General features: G+C 39.5%; 1 protein-coding gene across 2 annotated transcripts in view; it reads left to right on the forward strand.

Moving 5' to 3' along the window:
- Window positions 1-25695, forward strand: part of CMYA5 (cardiomyopathy associated 5) — a 146261-nt gene that overhangs the window by 29857 nt on the left and 90709 nt on the right. Inside the window, exons 2-3 of one of the 2 annotated variants that reach the window (XM_044663316.1) lie at window positions 14809-17599; window positions 17747-25138. In XM_044663316.1, coding sequence (XP_044519251.1) covers window positions 14809-17599; window positions 17747-25138 — 10183 coding nt within the window. Of the gene's footprint in view, window positions 1-14808; window positions 25139-25695 lie in introns of both variants that reach the window. The other variant, XM_044663303.1, reaches the window with a different exon arrangement.

Below are 25695 nucleotides of genomic sequence, written 5' to 3' on the forward strand. Positions count from 1 at the left end.
AAGCCAATAATAATAATAATAACAATTAATACTTACACAATATTTTATGATTTGCAAAGTGCTTTAACATGTCAGGTGGGTGTTATTATCATTCCCATCCATAGATGAAGAAATTGAGGCTGAGAGATGTTAAGGGACTTGCTCAGTTTAAAGCATTAAGAAAGTGTCTGACATTTTCTTGATCACATAGTTTGATGGGGATATGATTGGGGATGCAGACTCTAAACAATCACTCTAGTGCAAATATTAATAACATGGAAATAGCTCTTGATAAATGACACATGTAAAACCCAGTGGAATTGCACATTGGCTATGGGAGGGGAGTGGGAGAAGGGGAGGGAAAGAACACAAATCATGTAACCATGGGAAAATATTCTAAATTAATTAATTACACAATAAAAAAAAGAAAAGTGTCTGAGTCAGAAATTAAATTGTGGTTTTCCTGACTCCTATTCCAGAGTTCTGTCTACTATACCATCAGGTACCAGGGCTTGGCACAGAGGAGGCTCTCAATGCATAGGCGTTTGTTGATTTGAACATTCAGGGTCCCCAGCTCGCTCATCTTTCCTTCCTTCTTCCCTCCCTCCCTCCCTTCCTTCCTTCCTCCCTCCCTCCCTCTCCCTTCCTTCCTTCCCTCCCTTCTTCTTTCTTCTCTTTTTCTTTTTTTTTCTTTCTCTCCTACCTTCTGTCTTAGAATTGATACTAAATATTGGTTCCAAGGCAAAAGAGTTGCCAGGGCTAGGCAACTGTTGTTAAGTGATTTGCCTAGGGTCACCCAGCTAGGAAATGTCTGGGGTCAAATTTGAACCCAGGATCTCCCAACTGTAGGTCTGGTGAACTATCCAGTGTGCTATCTGACTGCCCCTAGTTTACCTTTTCTAATGCAGGATAGGCAAGTGGTTGATAAAACTCCAAAAGTAGGTTATTTGGAACTTTTCCCACAAATATAAATAGATATAGAATCTATAATGTGAATGTGTATGTACATATATAGCATATATATATGTGTGTATGGAAATAAACATGGTTATACATTTCCTTTTATGGTGGGAGGGAGAAGTGTGAAAGAAAATATTTACAAATTCTAATTGTCTTTATTCAGAACGTAGTGACTTTTTCTTTGGCCCTTCAATGCTGTCAATATAGAGTACATGTTCTAGACATATAATGACTCATGTTACTTTAGCTATTAATAAAAAGATATGTATATCACTGCTAGCTTGTTAGCCGAATTACGTAAGGCCCAGGAAATAGATACGGGGTTGGGTGCATTTTCCAGGCTTTTGAAGGTTGGAAAAATAGTATAAAAAAACTTTCTCTCATAGATTGGCAATGTACTCACAAAGCCGACTTTATGAGATCATAATAAACTTTGCCAAAGGCATTTTGAGGCATACCTTCTACTACTCATGACTGCTGATCTCATCATTAAGCATACTTTATTGTCAAAGATTCGAGATGCCACATTGGACTAAAGTCACACAGATAATTCCAGGAGAGCACATTTGAATGTGATTTTCAATGGCTGGTCTTTAAAAGGGCTCATACTGGACTCTTGTTAGTAATGGAAACAATAAGGAAGAAAGATAGGCATTCCAGGTGGAGGAAATGGATGCGTGACAGAATCTGGAAAGTCTTAGATATGTTTAAGGGACACTGAGTAGGCCAGTTGGGTGAAGGGTTTTTGTATATGATACTGGGAAGATAGGAGGCTTTGAACACTAGGCTAAGGAATTTGGACATTATCCCATAGAAAGTGAGGAGCCATGGAAAGTTTTGAAGCATTTAATTTCATAATTTATTTATTATTATTCTTTAAAAAAAAACCCTTACCCTCTGTCTTAGAACTGATACTAAGCATTGGTTCCAAGGCAAAAGAGTGGTAAAGGCTAGGCATTTGGGATTAAGTGACTTGCCCAAGGTCACACAGCTTGGCAGTATCCAGATCTGAACCTAGGACCTCCTATCTCCGAGCCTGGCTCTCTATTCACTGAGCCACCTAGCTGCCCTAATGAAGCATTTTAGAGACATTAATCTGACAGCAATATAACATTCAAATCTCACTTCCCTAATGAATTAATTCTTCCTAGACCACTCTAGTCCACACTCCGATCTCTCCCTTCTTTGAACTTCTAACATTTAAAGTCATTTCATGATAGATTTAGAACTGAAAAAACCTTGGAAGTCACCTAGCCTGATTTCCTAACTTTACAGTTGAAGAAATTGAGTCCAAGAGACACTTGGTTTGTCCATCGTCAGATAGGTGACAGAGATGAGCTCCAACCAACATCTTCTGACTCTAAATCCAGGACATCCTTCCATTGCCTCAATTCTGCCATTTGTTAGCCAATAATTATATGTGATTATGTTGTGATATTCTTGTGTTTCAGCCTTATATTAGATGGTAAGCTCCTCTAGGGCAAGGATTGTCATGCCTTTTTGTAACTTCTATAGCAATAGAGGACAGTGCCTGGCTTTAGGACACCTTAATAAAATGAACAAACTTTTTGGGATCATAGATCTAGAGTGAGAAGGGACCTCAGAGGCGACAGTATAAGCCCCCTCTTTTGTTGAGGCCCAGGGAGGTTATATAATTTACCCAAGGTTATAGAGGTGGTAAGGCAAAATTTGAATTATATGACAAATTTGATTATATAATAAAGAAATGAAAGAAATAATGAAAGAAAATAGTTCTGGATTAGTAGATCACATTAATAAAATAAATTTAACGGTCCTTTGACTTTATAACAAATCTTCATGTATTTTTGATTTGTATTAAAACCACATATAGCTGAAGTAGGAAAGGATATTTTTTTACATGCTATCTCCAGTTTTTCCCAATTATACATAAAAATAATTTTTAGCATTCATTTTCTAATATTTTGAGTTCCAAATTCTCTTTCTCCCTCCTCACCTCCCCCTTCCCTGATATGATAAACAATTTGACGTAGGTTATATATGTGCAATAATATAAAAACATATTTGTGAAGGGATATTTGGAGGAAGAAAGGACTGCCGTACTTCCTCCAGTCAACCATGGCCCCTTTTAGGGTAGCAGATCCATCAAAATTTACTTTGTGTATGGGGGCAGCTGGGTAGCTCAGTGGATTGAGAGTCAGGCCTAGAGATGGGAGGTCCAAGGTTCAAATCCGACCGCAGACACTTCCCAGCTGTGTAACCCTGGGCAAGTCACTTGATCCCCATTGCCCACCAAAGAGCCAACACACAGAAGTTAAGGGTTTAAAAAGCAAACAACAAAAAAATTTGTTTTGTGTAGATGCAGCCTCTACTCTCTGCCTCCATTTGCCTGCTTCCTTGCTGGCCTTGGTTTTGACCCATAGGCCTGGTTTTGCATTTGTCTTTCTGCCTCACCTTCCTTAAATGTCCAGTGGAATGACCTGAGATGGAGTCCTCTGTCCTTTTACCTCTGGTCCTTTTAGTACCATTTCTTCCATTGACTGAAGACAACTCAAACTCTCCACCTGTCATTTGAATTTAACTCTTGCAGACTTGACACAGGCTGATAAATCAGTTTTCTTCCCTCCCTGACAGTTGGACTGACTAGTCCAATTTCCTCAAATCTTCTCAACTAAATTTTAAGCCGCTTAAGGATAGGAACCCTTCTTTGCACAACTTAATGCCCCCATCCCTGCCAGCATTTACTATAGCAATTTTTGCATGACTTTAGCAAGCAGGGTAGACAGCGCAGCTGAGCTGGGGGGAATGGTTAGTTGCCACCCCCACGTCCCTTCCTTCCCCCATCAGTAACTCTAGCTAGCCTCTCTCTCACGATGAGGCTGCTTGCAGAATTTGACTGCTGGCTTTTGTGATTTTGTGCTGAGCATTTGAGACAGCTTGTGCAGTTCTTGGAGGAGGGAGTGGGTGTAGACGTGGGGGACTGGTGCCTCACTGTGGTAGATGAGTGCTGCTGCAGGGAGCAGTAAGTCTGCCTTGGTCTTGATGTCTGTGAATTTCCCTTGTGCAGTGATCATTCTTCTAGGAGTTGGAGGGTCCTGTGTATTTTTAATTGATTGTTCATTTTTCAAATTTGTCATATTTGCACTTTTATTTCCTGATCCGACAACATCCCATGTCACTGTTGGGTCAATTTGAAGATGATTCAAGAATGCTGCTTGTCCTTGGCATCAAAATTGCCATTTACCAGCTGGCATTTCTCTAGAGACAAAGGTGGCGGAGTTGCAGGTAGAACTAAAAGAGAACACAGGACACAAGTATTTCCCTTTCTTAGTTGTTGCTTGATAATTTGTTTGGTTCTGTCTTCTCTCTTTTAAGATATTAATATTCAGGGATAGGGAGATATTGGACTAGTGATTTCATTTGGTATAGGGAACTCTCAGTGAGGAATGCTCCCTATCAGTAAAGGTTGGCACCTTCTCTGCCACTTAAGAGTCTTAGAGAGTTGCCTAGAGCAACGAGAGGTTAAGGAACTTGCCCAGGGCTGCACAGGCAGGATGTGTCAGAGCTGACATTTGGAGCCATTCTGCCATACCTGCCTCTTAATTACCTTTAAAAGAGTTGTCAAGCAAAGTTATCCCACTGTAACATTTTTCAATAAATCTTGCATATTAATTTCTATAAAAATATGTATGAGAATAATCTATACATACACTGAAGATATCCTTGATGAAAACATGAGAACAGAGCAGATGGGCATTTGCAAATTATTCTCAGTAGCAGATCAGTATTTACAATTTTACAGTCACATAAATGACTAAGAATTGGAGAAAATAAAAGATCCACATAAGTCTATTTTTGTCTATTTCTCCCCAAAACTGCTTAATTTGGTAGATGTAAATGCAATCTTAAAGGTCCATATGAAATGAGGAATTTTTCTGCATATATTGAATCCTTTCGATTCCATGACAAATTTGAGGATGAAGACAATTTTATCCAAGGATGATAACGAACAAACAAGGAGATCTTGGCTCATTGAATGAGACATATAGATCAAAGGTGTTACTAGGGCGTCCCGTCTCATATCAATTAGAAAATGAATGTCTTTTCATGGCAAAGTTCTCAATATGCTCAAATTCATGGATGACATTGTAGTGATATAATGTCAGCTCGTTGCGGGCAGGGACTTTTATATTTGACTTCCAATTCCCTAGAGCCTATCTTGGAGTATGTCATGCCATTTAAAAAAATGTTGGCTAATTGATTGATAGCTTCAAGTCTGGGGCAGCTAGGTGGTGCAGTGGATAAGAGTGCAAGGTCTGGAGTCAGGAAGACTCATCTTTCTGAGTTCAAATCTGGCCTCAAACACTTATTAGCTATGGGTCCCTGGGCAAGTCACTTAACACTGTTTGCCTCAGTTTCCTCATCTATCAAATAAGCTAGAGAAGGAAATGGCAAATTACTTCAGTATTTCTGCCAAGAAAACTCCAAATGGGGCCCCTAAGAGTCAGGGATTAAAAACAACCAAATAACTAAAATCTAGTCTATGGATATTATAAGGTATCTTCAATAGAAATTATGGCTTTTTGAAAGAGATAACCCTGGCAATATAAAATGGAAAAACAAAATAAATGGAAAGTGCAGGTTGCCCTAAATCTGAAAAGCAATTGGATATATTTGCTCAGTGAATTAGCCTATCAGTAAATTGATCCTGGACAGGTATTGCAAATAAACAATGAGCTGGGCTTAAGCAGAAGAGAGAATCTCCCAGTGTTTTTTTTCTCTCCCATACACATATACCAAATTGCATAGTGACTATGCAATGCTTATAGCAGGATATAACAAAAGAATAAAAGAAGCATAAAGAGGATCTTGAATGCCAGGATAAATATTTAGAATTTGGTTTAGGAACAATTGGAGGGCTCTGAGTGGAGGACCAACATTATCTGAACTATGAATAAGAAAAAATATTTTTGCAGCAAAAGACAGAATGAACTGGTGTGGCTAAGGATCAGAGGTAAAAAGATTAGTGAGGACATTGTTGCCGGTGGGTATACTAAATATCTACAGTGGTGATAGCAGGAATAGTTAGGAGCAAATCAGAAAACTGGTAGAATTGAGAGGACCTTGCAACTGATGAGACTTTACATGCTGGTTATGCACAGGAAGTTAAGGAACGGGGAGGGTAAAAGAAAACTTTCAGGTTTGGCATTCAAGGCTTTCTATAATCTGGTGTCTCCTTATCTTTCTAGCTTCTTTCACTGCTTTCATTTATTTGTACTTCTCTCTAGCCACTTTGGACTAGCCAGTGTCCTGTAATGTGAGATGAAGCTGAGCCTACTGTGTGGGTTAAGTAGGCAAAACATTACAGAATTAGAAGGAATCAGGGATGGGAAGCCAGATAGATCATTCTATTTCTATGGGTTTAGGAGGAAGGAAATGGTGCTTAAAGAAAATTATTCTAGTTATTGTATGTAGAATACATTAGAGAGGCCAAAAACTGGATGGGGGCAAGGAGAATGTTTAGGTAGGTTACATGATCAGGGCACAGGGAGCTAGATTTGGAGTTGTGTAACTTGAATTAAAGCCTTGACACTGCTACTTGCTAACTGGGTAACCTTGGATAAGTCATTTCCCTTTCTTAGGGCTTCCATTCCTTTGTAAATATAAATGGCAGTTTGGATATGATGATCTCTAAAATCCATGTTATCTCAAAATCTATGATCCCATGATCCTACGATCTAGGAAATTACAGGTATGCCTTCTATATTGAGAGTTTCCTTATAGTGATTTTGATATACCATATCAAAATGTTGGCATAAGAAATTAAAGGGAAAAATGGGGGAGTTTTGCAGAAGTTGCAGACAATATGCAAAGACCAGCAGACAACACAGAAAAAGGTTTAGAAATTCAGAAATGAATAAAATATATTTAGAGTGTTGTATAATGTCAACATATCTTTTAATACCATAAATATACACTGCTTATTTTTTAAAGTTAAAATAAAGTAAAAAAGTTAAAGTTTGCAAAAAGGATGTGAAAGCCAAAATATTTTATGCAGATTTTCCAGATCCTGAGGGTGCTGCACCTCTGATCCTCAAGATGTGGAAGGGATGCCTATATTTTATTCATCTGGGTGTCTGTCATGAGGTCTTGAGCATGGGTGCTAGAGGTGACAATTGAAAAGAAGAGGTGAAAGGGACAGACACTGTGAAGAAGGAATCAAGAGAGTTCCATGATAGATTGGTTGTGAGGGTTGAACAAGAAAGAAGAAACAAAAAGGAGTTGAGTGTGTCTAACCTGGGTAATTGCAGGGGGAGGAGGGAGATGATGACATCGCTAAATGCCAAATAGGAATTTAGCTGGAGAAATAAGTGGTTAATAAAACAACTGCTTTAATCCTTTAGGAGTTAAGACAATTGATATTTTTGACCTGGTGACTCAGTTCAGTCTCCATTAGCTCGAAAAGTTGGTCCCCAAACTTAAGCTAACTTTATTTGGTCAGAACAATGAACTTTGAGACCTCTGTTTCAGGTTGGCCATTTGAGAAGATCAAAAAGAATTGGGACAGTTGTTGGAGGAAGCTTGCTAACAGAATACCCATGAATTTTATTTCTCTCTTCCATTTGTGGGCATCCTTCAATGATATCTGGGTTATGGATTACCTTTTATATCACCAAAAAGCACCACCTCCTCTTCACTTTCCTCAGAAACCAAGCCTGTGAGCAAAATATGGAAGAGTTACCCTACGCAAGGACTAATGATGAAAATAGAACAAGAGAAAAAGCAACCTGATTCCTTATCCTAAATGGATAGTCATGGTCCTGCAGTAACCAGCCCTTAGGGACTTCTCAGAATGGTGACAGTAGGCAAGTAGACCAAATTATGACAAAATATTGTAGTGAGCAATAGGATGTCCCAGTCATCCTGATGACCCAGTCTGGTTTGTGTGTGCTCTCTACCCTTTGGACTGAGGGGGGATATAAAAGTACAATAAACAACTGTGAGGTGCCTAATTTGAATATACCACTGTGTAGAAGCCTGGGGGGAAGATATAAAATTCAGAGAAGCAGAGGAATAACAGAGAGTGTTGGACTTGGAGTTAGGAAAGACTGTTTCAAATATCATCACTTAATGTATAAGCTTTGTGAACTAGTTATTGCCCTGAACCTCACTTTCCTCATTTGTAAAATGAATATAGAAATGCCTATTGTTAATGTGAGGATCAAATGAGATAATGTAAGTAAAATGTTTTGCAGACTTTAAAGTTATAATTTCATCCTTCCATTCCTCTCCAGGAGTTCTCTTTCTATGCAGAGTATAAAGAGCTCACAAGTGTGCAATCTGTATAGATCAAGTCTGTTGGACTCTCATTATTTCTCCCCGTGCCAAAATTGCTTCTTAGGAGGGTGCTAGTCCCAGAGCCCACAGAGAAGAATGCCATCTATGCCCTCATCCAGGTATTCCTTTTTCCTCCACACATTTCAATCAAGACTTGCACTCTATTCTCTTATCCCTAGTGCTTCAACTCCTGCAAAAACACTATATTTCTTTCTTATCTTCCCTTTCTGTCCCTCCCTTATTCTCTCGCTTCCTCATACTCAGAGTTACACTGATGCTCAGCCGTTGTCTGTTCTTTCTCTCCCTCTTGTTCATTCTCCTGTTCTTGGAACCTAGAACCTACTCTATCATCCTCACTATGACTCTTAATCCATGAGCCTTTCTTTTCCACACCTAGGAACTAATTTTTCCCAATCTCAACTTTTTGATCTCTAGTATCAAGATGGTCTGAATGCCCCTAAACTTGAGAACAGCTATATGTGGCATGTAACTTCTGGGGCACTGCTGTTCTTCCTTTCAATCAGGAGTCTCCAGGCTTTAATAACCCCACCACTTATAAAGATCAAGGAACTATGGATGGTGAACCTAGAAACAAGAAGATTTGGACCAGGGGTAAAGATAATGTCTTCAACTACTTGAAGGGCTGTCATATGAAAGATATTATACTTTTCCTGCTTAATCCTAGAGGTCAGAATTAGGTCAAAGTTGTAGAAAAGCAAATTTGGGCTTGACATACAGAAAAACTTCCTAAATATTTAGAAATGTTTAAAAGTAGCTCCACAGATTCTTCTTCATAAAGACATCTCTAAATATGGAGGCTTTATGACCAGTTATAAGGAATATTGTAGGGTAGATTCTTGTTCAGGAATGGGTTAAACTAGTCTATGAACTTTCAAAAATATTTGAAAATAATATTTTATATATTTTAATATAATTGGTTTCTCTCATAATGCAATATATATTTTCTGGGTTTTGTTTTTTAATATTGTATTTTTTCCAAATACATGTAAAAATAATTTTAATCTTTTTTTAAACCCTTACCTTTCATCTTAGGATCAATACTGTTTATTGGTTCTAAGGCAGCACAGTGGTGAGGGCTAGGTAATAGTGGTTAAGTGACTTGCCCAGGGTCACACATCTAGGAAGTGTCTGAGGCCAGATCTGAATCCAGGACCACCTGTCTCTGGGTCTGGCTTTCAATTCACTGAGCCACCCAGCTGCCCTGCTTACCTTTGTTTTTTAAAACTTAGAGTTCCGAATTTTCTCTCTCTATCCCTTCCCTTCCCTTTCCCTGAGAAAGCAAGCAATTTGAAATAGAGCAATATTTTTATTTTATGTATTTAAAAACATTATTCTTTGAGAAGGGGTTCATAGGCTGTATTAGACCACCAAAGTAGTTCATATCACAAAAAAAGGTCAAGAACTCCTGGGCTAGATGACTTTTGAGGCTCCTTCCAATTCTGAGATTCTGTGATTCTGGGTAGCTAGTATAAGAGAAAGGTAGAGAATTTCTGTTTTGTTTTTTTTCCCCCTCTGGGATAACTAAACTGATAAAGGATTTGCAGATTTAATTTCCCCTAGAGTTTGGACTTGAACTGCACACCTTGATTTTTTCAAAGTGTTTTCTTTATGAGCTTTCCACCCCCTAGATATTCTGTAGTTCTTTGACTGAGGAAGCATGGCCTTGAGTATGAGTGGAGGTTTTTAGTCTGTGGGTGAGAGAGGTGGATTTGGAAACCATGGAAAAGTGAACCTTCACTTGCAAGGTCACTCTAGAAATGTGAAACAAACTGGGAACCTCAGTGGGAAGTGATGTGAAAAGGAAAAGTGGATTCAGAAAGAGTATGGTTCAGGACTAGCAGGGTAGCCTGGGCAGTGTAGGAGGACCAACACTGGGAGGAAATGAATTATACAATGGCTTTGCACATCATAGGCCTGGGGCAACTCTGTTCTCTGAGCTTTTGGTCTCCTGAGAAAACTGGAGGGTTTCTTCCATTTCAGAGGTTTTCTTGGTCCTAATAACAGCACTTTAGACATTCTTCTGGGATTAAAAGTATTGTATAATGAAGTACTATGGGAACACAACACAATGGAGTTGGGGTGGGGGGAGAAGTGTAAAAATCAGTGAAAACCCAAATATATAATTTTTTCTTTGAGTTAATGCTGAAACTCAGAACTAGCTATAGTATACTCAGCTTCTGTTTGCTTCCTCCTGCTAAATTTTCATTTCCCAACAAACATTGGAACAAATCCCTGTACAAAGAACATTCTTTAGAAAAGTTCATTGATTGTTAAAAAGCAGGAGGGACATATCTTTTTTTTTTTTTAACTTTAACAGCATGGAACTAGCATTGACTGTTGTATTTGATGTGAGTTTTATTTCCTTCCCATGCTGACATTAATTTATATTGTTGTAGTTCTTGTGCCCATTATTTTGTTGGCTTTGCTTTATTCACTCTGACCTCACTTCATAAAAGTCTTCTCATGTTTCTCTAAATTTTTCATATTCATCTTTCATTACAGCATAGAAATAGTCTATTACAATCATAGGCCATAACTTCTTCATCCATTCTCTAAACACCAAAGACAAATTTCATTTTCAGCTTGTAATCCTGAACAAGAGAGACATCATGGTATAGTAGTCTGAATGCTGGGAAAGTTCAGCTCTGGGCAAATCACTTAATCTGTCAGTGCTTTAGAACAGTGGTGTTAAGATCAAAATGACTGAGAAAACCACAAATTAGCATTCCCTAAGGCATATTGTATTTTTATTTGTTGTATTAACCATTTCCCAATTATATTTTAGTTTTTTTCTGGACAACTCTGGCTATTTACAGGCCCCTAGTATGATACTTCTGTTTTAGGTAATTCTCTAGGATTAGAAGTATTAGAGAAGGTGTTGATCTACTTTGATAGGAGTTTTTCACCCAGAAATTCCACAGACACTTGGTTTCCAGACTGTCCACAGTGGTATCCCAGAGTGCCATAGTGAACTCACAGGGGAACAAAGTGATATTTAAAATTTCAACCTAATTACTTATTAAAACAAAAATATTAGGTATTTCTTTTGGTCTAGAGGCACTATGACAAAGTTACTGAGATACTACGGATGCTATGAATTGAGAGAATTTGGGAATTCTCATTCTAGACTAATAAAACCACAAGTACAGACCCTTGTTGTTACTTAGTAATTTTTCAGTTGTATCCAACTCTTTTCGGCCCCATTTAAAATGTTCTTGGCAGAGATCTCTGGCATGGCTTGCCATTTCTTTCTCTATTTCATTTTACATATAAGGAAACTGAGGCAAATAGGGTTAAGTGACTTGCCTACGGTTCCACAGCTAGTAAGTGCTCTGTCTACTATGGCACCACCTTGCTGCCCAGAAAATGAATCTTTTTTATATTAGATCTTTTCTTCTTATCAACAACTGTACTATTATGGCAGTAATAGAAGTATAACCTCCATGTCAGAGCAACCTATTAACTTTTCTTGTATAATTACAAATAACCATCCAGAATGATTGAACTAACTCCTGGCTAATTTGGTAGTGAACGAATATAAATGTCTGATTTCTCCTTTCTTCATCTGGCTAATGTTGGGAACTGTCCTAGGTGCTGGAGATGCAAAGACAAAAGGGAACAGTTCTACCCTCAAGCAATTTGCCTTCTGTTGAGGGGAAAAGGATACATTTTCATATATGACTATAATATAAAATGGGGTGATGGATTCTAGAAAAGTCCTAGACAAAGCACCACAGTAATATTTGAAGAGAATGGGAATGTTTCTATTTGGGGGAATCAGAAAGGACTGTGTGGAGGAGGGGCACTTTGGCTGATCCTTAAAGCTTGATAAAAGTTGTGAAAAGTGGAGAATAAGAATTTCAGGGGACAGATAGATAGCACAGTAGATAGGTTACTAATCCTGGAATTAGAAGGACCTGGGTTCAAATCTGATCCCAAACTTCCTAGCTGTATGACCCTGAGACAAGTCACTTAACCCCAGTTGTCTAGCCCTTGTCCTTCTTAGTATTGAGTCTAATACAGAAGGTAAGGGTTTTTAAAAAAAAGATAATTCCAGGCATGAAAGTGCCACAAAAGCATAGAAGTGGGTAATGACATGTTGGGTTTTTGGAATCAGAACATTTGGGCTGGAATGCAGTGTGTAAAGTGGAGTAATATCAAAAAAGTCTGGATACATAGGTCAGAGCCAGATTGTGGAATACCTTAAATATAATGAGTTTATATTTTATCCAGAGGAACCATCAATGATTTCTGAACAGAGAAATGAAATGAGTAGACCTGTGTCTTAGGAATATTTTTGCTGCTATGTGGGGAATGAATTGGAGAGGGAAGGGACTTGTGCCAATTTTGTAGACTATCACAATAATCCTAGTAAGTGGAAAGAGGTTCTGAGCTAGGGTATTGGCAATGTGAATGAAAATAAGGAGCTGGATATAAAAGATATTGTGGCTTTCTAGGACATACCATCCAATAGAATGTGGCAAGTGATTGACTATAGTGTGTGGAAAGGGAAAAAGTAAATATGGTTCTGAAGTTTCAGAGCTACATGACTGGGAAGATGAAGGTATCATCAAAAGAAATAGTAAAGTTGGCAAGGGGCTAGATTTGAGGAGAAGGATGAGTTTGAGAGACAGTGTGTGAGTGAATTAAATGTCTAGGGCAGGGGTTGGCAACATATGGCTCTTTCTACAGGAGCCATAAAGTCAGTTTTTTTCAGGTACTGTTACAGGAACATGCACTGTTACAGGAACGTACACTGTGAGCACTGTACAGCTCTCTTGAAATTACATTTTAAAAAATGTGGCGTTTATGGTTCTCATAGCTAAAAAGGTTGCCGACCCCTGGTCTAGGTGATCACCAGATCCTGGAAGTCTCACCTAATAGGGGTCACAGAGTCCTGTGATTTAATTTGCCAGCATGGCAGGTGAGATTCCTGTCTGGACTCAGAACACATGACTCAGACTGTCCAATCAAAAGCAGAGTAGTTATAACATCAGGGGCAAGATAAAAGAGCCAGAAGAAGTGAGAAGGCTCTCTTTTTCATTTTTTGGACTTGCCAGGGAGCTGATGCTTGTCTATGTAAGCCATCTCTGGCAAATGGTAAAGCAGGGGGCCGCTGCTGAATCTAGGAACTATGCCTTGTAACCACTGCCAGGGACTTTGAGTTAGATAGGCTAGAAACTTTATTTCTCTCTTTCTTTCATTTTAGTTATAAATACTTATAAATTTAATATAAAGTCTCCAAGATTAATTTTTTATTTATAATATGTGGCATAATAGATTGGGGGATGGCCTTGGAGTCAGGAAGACCTGCATTCTGTTTCTGGTGTGTACTAGCTATATAACCATGAGCAAGACATCAAAACCTTTGGTGCCCAAGGCAAGCAATTATTCAAGAGTATGATCATGGATAAGTCACTTATCTCTATTAGTAGGAGGTATTCACCATGCTGGTTAAATCATAGGTCCAGAAAAAAAAAAGAAAAATCTGATGAGTTCCAGGTGGGTCGTGTTGAGTTGGAGTTATTAGTAAACCTCCAGCAGGCAGATGGAGATGTAGGCCTGGAGTTCAAGAGAGAGGTTAGGAATTAGATATAAAGATACGATTCTCACTTGCACAGATATAAAGATTGAATCCATGGGGGCAGATGAAATTAATCATTGAGGGAAAGATGTAGAATCAGAAGAGAAGGGAGCCTAGGACAAAGCTTTGAGGGACACTCATAATTAGTGGATATTGAATTAGCAAAGGAGACTATGAAGTCTATGAAATAGGCAGGAAGAAAAAATATATGAGTACTGATAATGGTTTTAGGTGAAATTGTGGGCCACTTGCTCTTTTAAAAAATTATACCCCATCTTCTCAAAATTATCCCCAAATATTTTTCTCCAAAGAAGGGCTAACCAGTTAAAATCAGTAGTGATGTGGAAACTGAAGGAAGAGGAAAAAAAGGATACAGGAGGTAGGAGTGGTAAGTAGTGTTGAAAGTCAAAGAAAGATCAGAGGATCTTTTAATTTTTCAATATTATAGGACTTAATAATTTCTATAATATTGAAGAATTATAAGATTTCAGAGAGGACAAGATATATGAGATCTCATGAAGTAAAATAGGGGTAGGAAGTGAAGGAAGTGAGATGTTCAAAGATGTCTCTGAAAGTTTTAATCCAGACAACTGGGAGAGGAATTGAAAGAAAATGTAGGTAAGACAGGGGGACTGGTTTGGTGGGGAAATTGAATTTGATTTCAAATATGTTGTTAGAGCTATATTAATTTAGTTCTACTAATATTTATTGTAAACCTTAGTATCTTCAAAGATTATGGCCTAAATTTTGACTTTAGTTCATTCCAATGTTTTATATACTTGCCCATTTTTGGTCATCTTAGGAAGAGTGAATTAAATGAGTCACATTGATGTTTATGATGTATCCTCAGGTATATAAAAATTTGATTTTTGTATTTTAATTTCATAAGAGTTGGTGAACAGTTAAAATGTAGTATGATCTTGTTCTTATTCTTATTATCTTTCTAGGTTAACAGACCAGAATGAAGAGGACAAGATCAAGCAGGAGTGCATTATATCTGACCCCTCCTTTTCCATGGTCACAGTTCAACGTGAAGATAGTGGAATAACCTGGGAGACCAGCTCTAGTAGATCCTCCACTCCCTGGGCCTCAGAAAGTAGTTTAACTTCTGATATGTATAGTTTGGAAGGGTCAACAGTAAGTTCCCCTCCAGGGAACATTTCTTTTATCTTAGATGAAGGTAAGAAGGTTCGGAAGAGAACCCATAAGTCATCATCAAAGCATGGCTCCCCAGCTTTGCGTCGGAAAGGAGGCAAAAAGAGACACTCCTTGGAAGGCCAGGCAGATGTTCCAGTCAATGCAAAAGACAAAGCTCTAATTTCAGATGGAAAGTTACCTGGCACAGAACAAGAGAAATCATCTATTGGTACTTATGACAAAGCCAGAAAAAAGAAGACCACCTCAAACACACCCCCTATCACTGGGGCAATATACAAAGAACACAAGCCATTAGTATTAAGACCAGTTTACATAGGAACAGTACAATATAAAATTAAGATGTTTAATTCAGTGAAAGAAGAAATAATTCCCCTCCAATTTTATGGAACATTGCCAAAGGGTTATGTAATTAAGGAAATAAATTACAGAAAGGGGAAAGATGCATCTATTACTTTAGAACCAGATCTAGGAAATCAGGACTCTAGCATATCTTCCAAAGCAAACAAATCAATGACCCAAATTACAGAGAGTAATAAAGAAAAGCAGCTTTCCCCACCCTGGAGAGAAAAAATGTCTAGAGAGTCCAGGCCAATGCCATCATTTCTTAGGGATGTAGAACAGCCAAAGGATATTGACTCATATTCACCCCTAAATGCAGCTGCAGCATCTGGGCTCAAACATACTGCCCCCTCATATTCTAGTAATGAAGTTGTGGAGTCTCAGAGTTTCCCATCATCACTTTCAACACTTCCAGTTGAAGAAGCACCAATGCATAAAATACAAATGGATTCTACAGATGCTGCAGCATTGGAATTGGTATCCCCCAAAATGGTGAGGGAAGAATTGACAGCTGAGACACAAAAAGCTGAAGCCTCCTCACCCATGATTTCAGCTTCACCATCTTTTGTGGATGAGGTTGGGGAAGAAGAAAGAGAATCTGATTTATTGGCAACTGCTACCACATCTATTTCTGAGAATCTCACTTTGTCTAAGGCAGAGGAGGAAGCCTTGGAGTTAGATTCACAAGTCACTAGAGTGTCTGCCCCAGAACCTTTTGATACAAATGTAGAAAACCAGGGGCAGTCTTCCCAAGAAAAAGAAGAACTTGTTTCTCTAACTGGTGAAGAGGAGATGGAAGAGACTGAGCCTGAGTCATCAGTTTCTTTCTCTAAACCTTCAGCTGTGGGAGAAATGAAAGAAGAGGAAGATGTTTCCTTGCCAGTAACTTTAGGGCCAGAACTTGAACCCTCATATGCATCAGAAGAAGAGATCATTGAAATTGATTACCCAGAAATTTCATCTCCCTCTGAAAATTCCATTCCTCCACATTTGGTTCACGAAGAGGAGAGAGAAGAAAATGAACCCAACTTACCGCTACTGGCCACATCCACTTCTGAACATGTGGCTTTATTGGAGAAAGAGAGAAAGGAAATTGGACCTATTTCTCCAGATTCAGACTTTGCATCTGAATTTTCAGGTCCATCGTATTCAACCCATGAACTAGAGGAAAAAGAAACTAAGCCAGTGTCTCCACCAGATATAATGTCAGCATCTGAATCTGAAATTTTGTCAGAAGAAGAGATTGTGCCTTATTCTCCAGAGTTCACATCTGTAGCTGAATATTCTATGACTTCTCCTACAGCAGAAGAGGAAAGTACTGAGTGCAAGGCCTCAATACATTCAGCAGCTACATCTGGACCTGCCATCTTCTCAGAAGAAGAGACTTTAGAAAGTGAGCGTTATACACCAGATTCCACATCTGCTTCTGAATATTCAATTCCCCCTTATGTAGCACAGGAATTACAGAAGGAAGACACCAGCCAAAGGTCTCCACTAAGCCCCTTTGCTGCAGCTGATCATATGATTATTTCTGAAGAAGAAAAAGATGATATTGGACCCTATTCTCCAGATTCAGCATTTGTGTCTGAATACTCAGTTTCACCTCATACAGTTCAAGAGTCAGAGAAAGAAGAGTTTGAACAAGATTACCCAATACGCTCTACATCCCCTTCTGAGCACACTTTGACTGAAGAAGAGCATGATGAGACAGAACCTTTCTCACCAGACTCAGCCTCTGACATTTCAATCCCAGCTTACAAAACACCTGAACCAGAGAAGAAGGAGACTGAACCTGGTTCACTGCTAACTTCAATGTCTGTCTCAGAATATTCCATTTTTTCAGAAGCAGAGAAGGAAGAAATTGAGCCCAAGACCCAAGCAGCTACAATGTCTGCCCCGGATCATCCCACTCTTTCAGAGAGGCAAAAAGTTCAACATTCCTCTATAGAGCCAGAGTCTAAAAATTTGAACCTGCTATCTTCAACTGCTGATGTAGAGAAGGAAGAAGTCAAACCTGATGCCCAAGGAGCTACCACATCTGTATCTGAATATCTCATTTTGTCACAGAAGCAAAAAACTGAAGGTCCCTCTCAGGTACATGAGTCTGAACACTCACTTCCACCATCTTCAACTGCTGAAGTAGAAAAGGAAGAAGTCAAGCCTAATGCCAAAGGAGCTGCCACATCTGTATCTGAATATCTCATTTTGTCACAGAAGCAAAAAATTGAAGGTCCCTCTCAGGTACATGAGTCTGAACACTCAATTCCACCATCTCCAACTGCTGACATAGAAAAGGAAGAAGTCAAGCCTGATGCCCAAGGAGCTGCCACATCTGTATCTGAATATCTCATTTTGTCACAGAAGCAAAAAATTGAAGGTCCCTCTCAGGTACTTGAGTCTGAACACTCAATTCCACCATCTTCAACTGCTGATGAGGGAAAGAAGGAAGAAATTTGGCCTCATTCGGCAGTACCTGTAGTACCTGCTTTCAAGAAGGCAGATTCATCTGAGAAAGAAAAAATTGGACCAATTTTACCAAAAACTTCAGTAAGTAGGGCTGAAGAGTCAATCATATCAGAATCAACTCAAGAAATGAAGAAAGAGCTAGGACCCAAACCTGTACATGCTCAAAAGGAGACATCTGAACATTTGGCTTTTTCAAAAGCAAGCAAGGAAGAAATCACACCTAACTCTCAGGTGGTTCCATCTGAATACCCAGTTTCATCCCAGCATGAAGAAATGGAGTCTCATTCTGCAAGGATCCCAGAGTATGTGACAGAACCTTCAGTTGTACCTGGGGAGTCAGGGAAGAAAGTGGGATATGATTTTGTGTCAACTGAGACACCTGTTCCTCAACAGGAAACTTCATTGAAGAATAAGGAAAACCTGAAGGATACTCCAAAAGCAACATCTTTAGCTGGATTTGGAGTTTCACAAGCAGAGACAAAGGGAAAGGTTAGCCAGGACAAAGAACAAACAGCCATACCTGGATCCCAGCATCAGGTTTTATTAGAATCAGAAAAAGAGAAAACTCCTCATCCCCCTGAACTGAAATTCTCATCTTTGTTAGAAGAAAATAAGAAAGAAATCATCCCCGATTCTTCACAAGCCATAGCATCAGAATTCAGACATCCGAGTTTGTCCAAAGTAATCAAGGAAGAAATCCAATCAGGCTCACCACTTCCTGAAACATCTGTATCTGATTCAGTCTTATCAAAAGAAAGGAAAGGAGAAGTAGATGGTCTTTTACTACCAACAGAACATCTGGTTCTAAATAAGAAAGAAAAGGAAGTAGGTGAATCTGGTCCTTCCCCCATTGAAAAAGCTGCATCTAAGCCTCCAATCGGATCAGAAGTAGATAAAGAAGAAAATAATTCCCACGAATCACCACATGATAGATACTCAACAGAGCATTCAATTTCATCAGAAGTGAGACAAGAAGAGAAAAAGCCTGGGTCACCTGTGCCTGAGGATTCAGTTTTATCAAAGGTTGGAAATGATCAAGGGGTCCCATCTCTGACAGTTTCTGCAGCTAAACATTCAACTTTGTCTGAGAAGCAAACCTCTGAATCGTCCCCTCTGGCATCAGGGACCAGAAGTTCTGTTCCACCACACATGGCTGTTGAAGTAGAGAAAAAAGATACCAAACTACCTTTATCAGAGACTACGATATCGGCATCTGAGCATAGAGTTTCATCACAAGCAAAGGGAGAAACAAAATATCCCTCACATGAATTGGAGACTTTGGTGACAGAAGAGGTTTCCATGAAATCAGTATCTCCTACAGGTGAGAGGAGCAGACAAGAGCCTGCAACTTTGATGTCAGAGAAGGGTCATTTGCTGACAGAAAAGCCAGTTGTGGAACCTGAGAAGGCAGTCATGTCACCCCATGCAAGAGAATTATCAGAGAGTGTATCACAGGGCTTAGTGAGTGAACATGAACATGGGGATGCAAATCAAGAGAAATCTCTCACACCAGAAATAGGAAGCTCAGGGCCAGAAAGGGTAAAATCTGAGGCTAAGACCAGGGAAGAAGGGAAGCAAGAGCACAAGGACCTTTCTTTATCTCTCTCAGGGCCTAAGGTGAAAGAGCAGCAGGAGGTTTCTGGCCCATCACATGTTTGTCAGGAAAGTCTGAATCAAGAAACAAAGCCTTTCATCACCGAGGTGGCCAGTGGGGTGTCAGATGAATCAGTAGCTTCTTTTGTTAAAAAAGAAAATCCAGAACCACAGCAAGATCATTTTTCATTAAAAGAATTATTACAAGAGTCAAGGGACTTGGCAGACTCTAACAAAGGGGAGAAGCAAAAAACTCATCCTTTGACCCCCAAAGGAAATTTGGTCTCACAAAAGTCAGGGGATATTTTGACCAAAACGAATGAAGACATTGCCCAAACACATTCATCCCCTGTGTCAGAAAATGTACCCGAGCCATCCGAGATGGACTTTTCTGATCTTTCTGAGGGCCTTGCAAAGCAAAAAACTACACTATGCCCAGATGATATTGTTAATTTACCTGACCTGTCAAAACAGGATATTGCTACTAAGTCACATTCATTTGAAGAAGCAAATTTGCCTTTGGAAGAGTCCAAATCTGTTGTGACAATGGAACGTAGAGATGTTAAGGAAGCAAAAGAGTCCCTCCCTTTGCCAAAAGAACAACACATTTGGGTCCCAGGAGAACCAAGCCAAGAGCTGACTGGCCCTAAGGAGGAAAGATTGCTGGAGACAGGGCAACTATATTCCTCTGCCACAGATGGAAGATTGTTGGGAGAGCTAACATCTGCTCCATCTGAGAAGAAACGAATTTATAAATATGTACAAGAAGAAAGCCTTTACCCAGCTGAAGAATCTGATTTATCAGCACAGAAACCAACATCTCTTCTGAGCAGGACCCCTGACCATAAGGAGAAACTGATAACTCAAACTAACTCTTCTGAAATAAAAGTGGCCAAAGAGCCAAAAGGTGCAGTTCAAGATGAAAATGTAGGTAAACCTGAAGCTAATGGAGAGCAGATCTCTTCATTAGTGAGTCCTGAAAGTGGGATATCAGAAAATTTAGGCGTTGAAGAAGATGGCCAGGAAAAATTCACATCAACATCTGAAAGCATCACTAAGGTCCAAACGCGAATCTCTGGAGACCACATAAAGGAACAGGTAAAGCCTGAAATTATTCCTTCTCCAGTCAAAGCAACCAGTTGTCTGGCAGAAGATTCAGTAACAGCCTTAGGTAATGAAAAAGAAGATCTGGGAAGAACACCACATTCTTCCACAGAGAAAAGACTATTGCAGGAATCAAAAGTAGATACTTCAAAGGTCGCAAAACATGCTGATGAAGCAGAGCAGTCAGAAACAAAGAAACCTCTGCCTGAGGCCAGAATCTCAATTCAAGAAAAATCAAAACTTTCCCTAATTCAACCTAAGGAAATAACTGCACCACTGGATTCCCCAGAAATAATCAACAAAGTGCCTGTGCAGGCTGACACTGCTGCTACAGGAGCTATTACTGAGAGTAAAGCCAAAAAAGGAGTTTCATCTTTCAAATCCTGGATGGCCAGTTTGTTTTTTGGAACTAGTGCTCCAGAAAATGATATTGATGAAAAAGAAGCTACAGAAACTCAGCAGAGCCCTGCTGCAGACACAGCTGTATTGGGAGATGAGGCTAAAACAACAGTTCCAGCTGCCCCTAATGACTTTAGTGAAGCTGAGAAACCAGCATCATCTCCTTTATCAATGTCAGAATTTTTGACTGAGAAAGAACCTACAGCCATTTTAATTAAAGCCAGTGAAGAAAGGGAGCTGAAAGAAACACCATTATCTTTACCTAACCAAGTAGATAAGGAACCATCCAAGTTGACTCCTTTAAGAGATGAAAAGGTATCACAAAAGTCAGAGCCACTACCAACTCATCATTTACCAGAATCAAAACTGTTATCTGTGGCAGAATCTAGAACGGTTTTAACAGAATCTGGAAAACTAAGACAGTCCAAAGAAGAGTCTATATTTTTATCTGCCACAGAAGAAACTACACCAGAGATAGCCAAACCCATTTCTGGGAATCTTATTGAAGAACATAAAACACCAGAATATAGGAAGGAAGAAATGCAATCTTTATCAGGCAGAGGAATTGAGATGCCATCAAAAGAACTAGCAAGCATAAAAGTTACTTCTGCTCAGGGCAGGACATATCTTGAAAATGAATCAAAAGCAGACACTTCAAAGGTCGCAAAATATGTTGATGAAGCCCAGCAGTCAGAAATAAAGAAACCTCTGCCTGAGACCAGAGTATCAATTCAAGAAAAAGCAAAACTTTCCCTAATTCAACCTAAGGAAATAGCTGCACCACTGGATTCTCCTCTTCCCGGAAAGCAATTGGTTTCAAAAGAAGCTGAAAGTGGTGCTCCTATTCACTTCACTGGTGATAACAAGATACAGAAGTCAGAAATCTACTCTCCCTCTGAAACAAGCCAGTTAATAGAAAAATCAAAGAGTGTTTTAACTTATCTTGATGAACAGCATGACCCAGAAAAAAAATTGTCCTCTCCAGTGAAAGTGGATCAAGTTAGTTGGCCACCAAAGTCAACTACATCAGAATTTGCAGGTAAAAGTTTCATGAAAGAGTCAGCAAAGCTGGAATCAAGAACTTTGACAATGAAAGAACCACAAGGCAGATTAATTAAAACTGATGGTGATAGACCAGAGAAAGAAATGACAGAGGCTATGTCTTCCACATTTTATGATGGCGAATCTAAACTAAGAACTGTAAGTTCAACTGATGAAGAAAATGTCCCAGAACAAAAACCATATTGCATCACTGAAAAAGATGCACTGGCAGAAAAATCAGAAATAGTGGTCCCATTGATGCTCAGAGATACAAACAAAATAAGCATGCCAGAGGAATCAAGACTACATAAAGCAGAACACCCAAAAGACTCTGTATTTCAATTCTGTGAAAATAAAGAAGATGAAGGAATGTTGTCTAAGATATCTGTTGGAGCCAGTGTGGTGTCAGAGCTACCCAAGTCTACTGCTTCAGCCCCCAGTGAAAATCAACTCTTTTCTGCAGAGAGAGGCATGTGGGAAGATTCAAAGCCTCATCCAATTCTGGGAGCCAGAGAGGTGTCTGATGAATCAGGGATGATTCTTGGAAGTTCAGTGGATGAGAGTCAACTACTATCATTTGCTAAAGCAGATTTTTTCAAGGAATCACAAATTGCTTCAGTGGGCTCTCCAGAAGGGCACAAAGAAAAGAGTTGTCAATCTCCTTTGTTAGGTAAAGAAAAGGTAATTTTGGGAAGACCTGAAGCCATCACAGTCAATCCTGAGGAGGAAGTCGAACAAAAAGGTAGTAGCCTTCCAGGTGAAACTAATCTAAGGACTCAGCCATACTCAGCAGGGAAAGCCAATTTTGCCTCTGAAGAATCAGGATTCACCTTTGGTATTTCTTATGATGAAACCAAGAATCTGAAAAATCAGACATGTTCTTTGGCTAAAGCAAAATCAGTCACTGGAGAATCACAAACGGCGCTCTTGGTGGCTGGCCCAGAAATCAAGGAAACAAAGATTTCTGTGATTTCAATATCTTCTCCAGAAGTTAAAAGGTCAGAGATACCAGAAATTTCACCACCAGAACTACCTGGCACAGGTCAGGCTCACCAAACAAAAGACAGGGCACCAGACTTACCTATTCTACCCACCTTTGTCTCAAAGCAAATTTCTGATTCCCAGATAAAACCTTTGGAAGATCTTCAGGTAGATAAACCTTACCCATCAGCAGTTGGTGATTCTGACCAAAGAACATGTGATATGCCATCAACTAATAGTGAAGAAATTTTTTCCACTGAAAGTGTAGCAAAGGAACCTGAAAATGTTTTTGTAAAAAATGGAGCATTTGCAGCTCCTGTTGTGACCAGCAAGCCCCCTGGCCTCACAGAAGATCAAAAAAATGCATTTAGCATCATCTCTGAAGGTTGTGAGATATTGAACATTCATGCTCCTGCTTTTATTTCATCTGTTGATGAGGAGGAGTGTGAACAAATGCAGGATAAATTAGAGTACTTGGAAGAGAAGACTTCACAGAACATTCAGCTCTCTCATGATGGTAGAGAGGAGACTACAGCCCAGGAAGCTGTGAGAAATAAATCTCGTGTAGGTAATTTGGAAGAAGATGTGTCCCTGGTGAAGGGACAGATGCAAGAGAAACCTCTTCCAGAAGAAGAGGACATTTCCACTGACTCAGATGTGGCCTTCAGTTCTCACATGATACCCAGTGATGTGGATTATTTTGAAAAATATACTTTGATTGACTATAACATCTCCCCAGAGCCACAGAAAAAGGAATCTCTTCAGAAGCAGGATATTGAAGTAGAACCCCAAAAGAAAGTTCCTGAAGAAACAATCTCTTTCTTAGAAAGTTCAGAAGCCAGGACACTAGAATGTGAGTTTGACTTGGTGAAATTAGATGAAAGCTTTTATGGAATGGAAAAGGGTGATGACCAAGTTCCTTATACAACATCCCAGTCATCTTTACTTGCCCTCAAATCAACTGACAGTGAGACTCCAAGGGATATAGCCAGAGAGGTGGAATCAAAGTCCCCTGGAATGCCCTTATTCAATGCAGAGGAAGGGGTGTTATCCCGAACTCAGCTGTTTCCTACAGAAGTTAAAGCCATTAACCCAGAACTGCTAGAGGAACCACCAGCTCTAGCATTCTTATATAAAGATCTGTACGAAGAAGCAGTTGGGGACAAAAAGAAGGAAGGCGAAACCACCTCTGACAGGGAGAGCCTGAATTCTGAGGCTTCATTTCCAAGCAGACATTCTGATGCTGAGGAGGGAACTGGATTGTATTTCGAGAAATACATTCTCAAAGATGACATTCTCCATGATGCATCTGGATATCAGAAAGACCAAGGCCAACCTCTGGAAGAAATACCAGTTGGTAAAGATGACTCATGCCAACTGATAGCTGCAGAAGGAGAAGTCTGGGGGAGGTTTGGAACTATTTCTGGGGAGAGGAGCATGAAGGAGGAACAGAAAGCTATGTTCAGTGAAGGGGAATTTAAAAACAGCATGGAAAACTCTAAGGATAAAGAGGTACAGGGGAAAATGCCCATTACTGAAGAAGTCCAATTGGCTTCTCAGAAAATAAGTTATGCGGTGCCCTTCCAAGATACACATCACATTCTGGAGAGAGTAGATGAACCTGGTGGCCAGGATAATGAGGAAGAAAATGCCATTGCTGAGGCAAGTCAACATATCCCAGTAGAAGTGTCTTATCCAGAAGAAGAATTTGTGTCAGGTGCAACACCTGTTCCAGAAAGCCTACAAGTAGAGGCTCAAGAACTTGTAGCTCCTGAAATGAGGGAGGCAAGGCCCTGCAGCAGCCCTGTGCAGGATGAATATGAGTTTGCAGAATTAATGAATTATGAAGTGGTTACTCAAGAGGATCTCTTATCAGATGACTTGTTGTCTGAATCCACACCTGAAGATGCCCTATCCCAAGGCAAGGAGTCTTTTGAACTTGTCCGTGAAAACGATGAATTTGCCAAGGACGCGGAACAAAGGAGGTCTGCTCCACAGAAGGATTTGGGGTCTGAGGTTGTAGAGCCAGCACAATTGTTGGCAGAAATGGAAGGTGCACAGAAAGAAGCAAAAAAATCCCAGATCGACACGTATTGCTACACATGCAAATGCCCTATTTCTGCAATTGACAAGATATTTGGCGCGCACAAAGACCATGAAGTTGCTGCACTTGACACAGCTATCAGTGTGGTCAAGGTAAATATATTCTTAAAATTCTAATGGCTACAATACTCTTCTACTAAAAACGTCCCTCTCCTTTGTGATTTCAGCAATGTCCTTTATCTTTGATCCCTTAAACTTTTAAATAAATTATTTGAGTTGGAAAGGGCCCAGAAAACAAAGGAGAATATCTGCCTCTGTTTTTTGCTTAACCTTCATGCAATTATATGCATGAAGATTATTACTGGAACGGGAAGGGAAAAAAGCAAAATGATTTCAAATTCAAATAAAATGCACTTTAAAGGGCATTGCTAAATAATTCTCAGGCTCATTTTGATTCAGCATTTTAACACATTGGAATCTTGAATATGCATGTTCTCTACCAAATTTGCCCTTATCAACTTGCCCAACATTGGGTCTATGTCTATGTAATTTGTGCTGAGCTGCAGTAGCTTACCTGGCACATTTTTAGACATCAATCTTGATGCATTAGCATCAGAGCTCAAGACAATATGCTCACTCCTCCACCAGGCTGACACTTGGTTTTCTTAATTAATGACTACTGTGTGGCTTCAGCAAAGAGAGTGGGAACA

This window comes from Gracilinanus agilis, chromosome 1, assembly GCF_016433145.1.
Source record: "Gracilinanus agilis isolate LMUSP501 chromosome 1, AgileGrace, whole genome shotgun sequence".
Lineage (NCBI taxonomy): Eukaryota > Metazoa > Chordata > Mammalia > Didelphimorphia > Didelphidae > Gracilinanus > Gracilinanus agilis.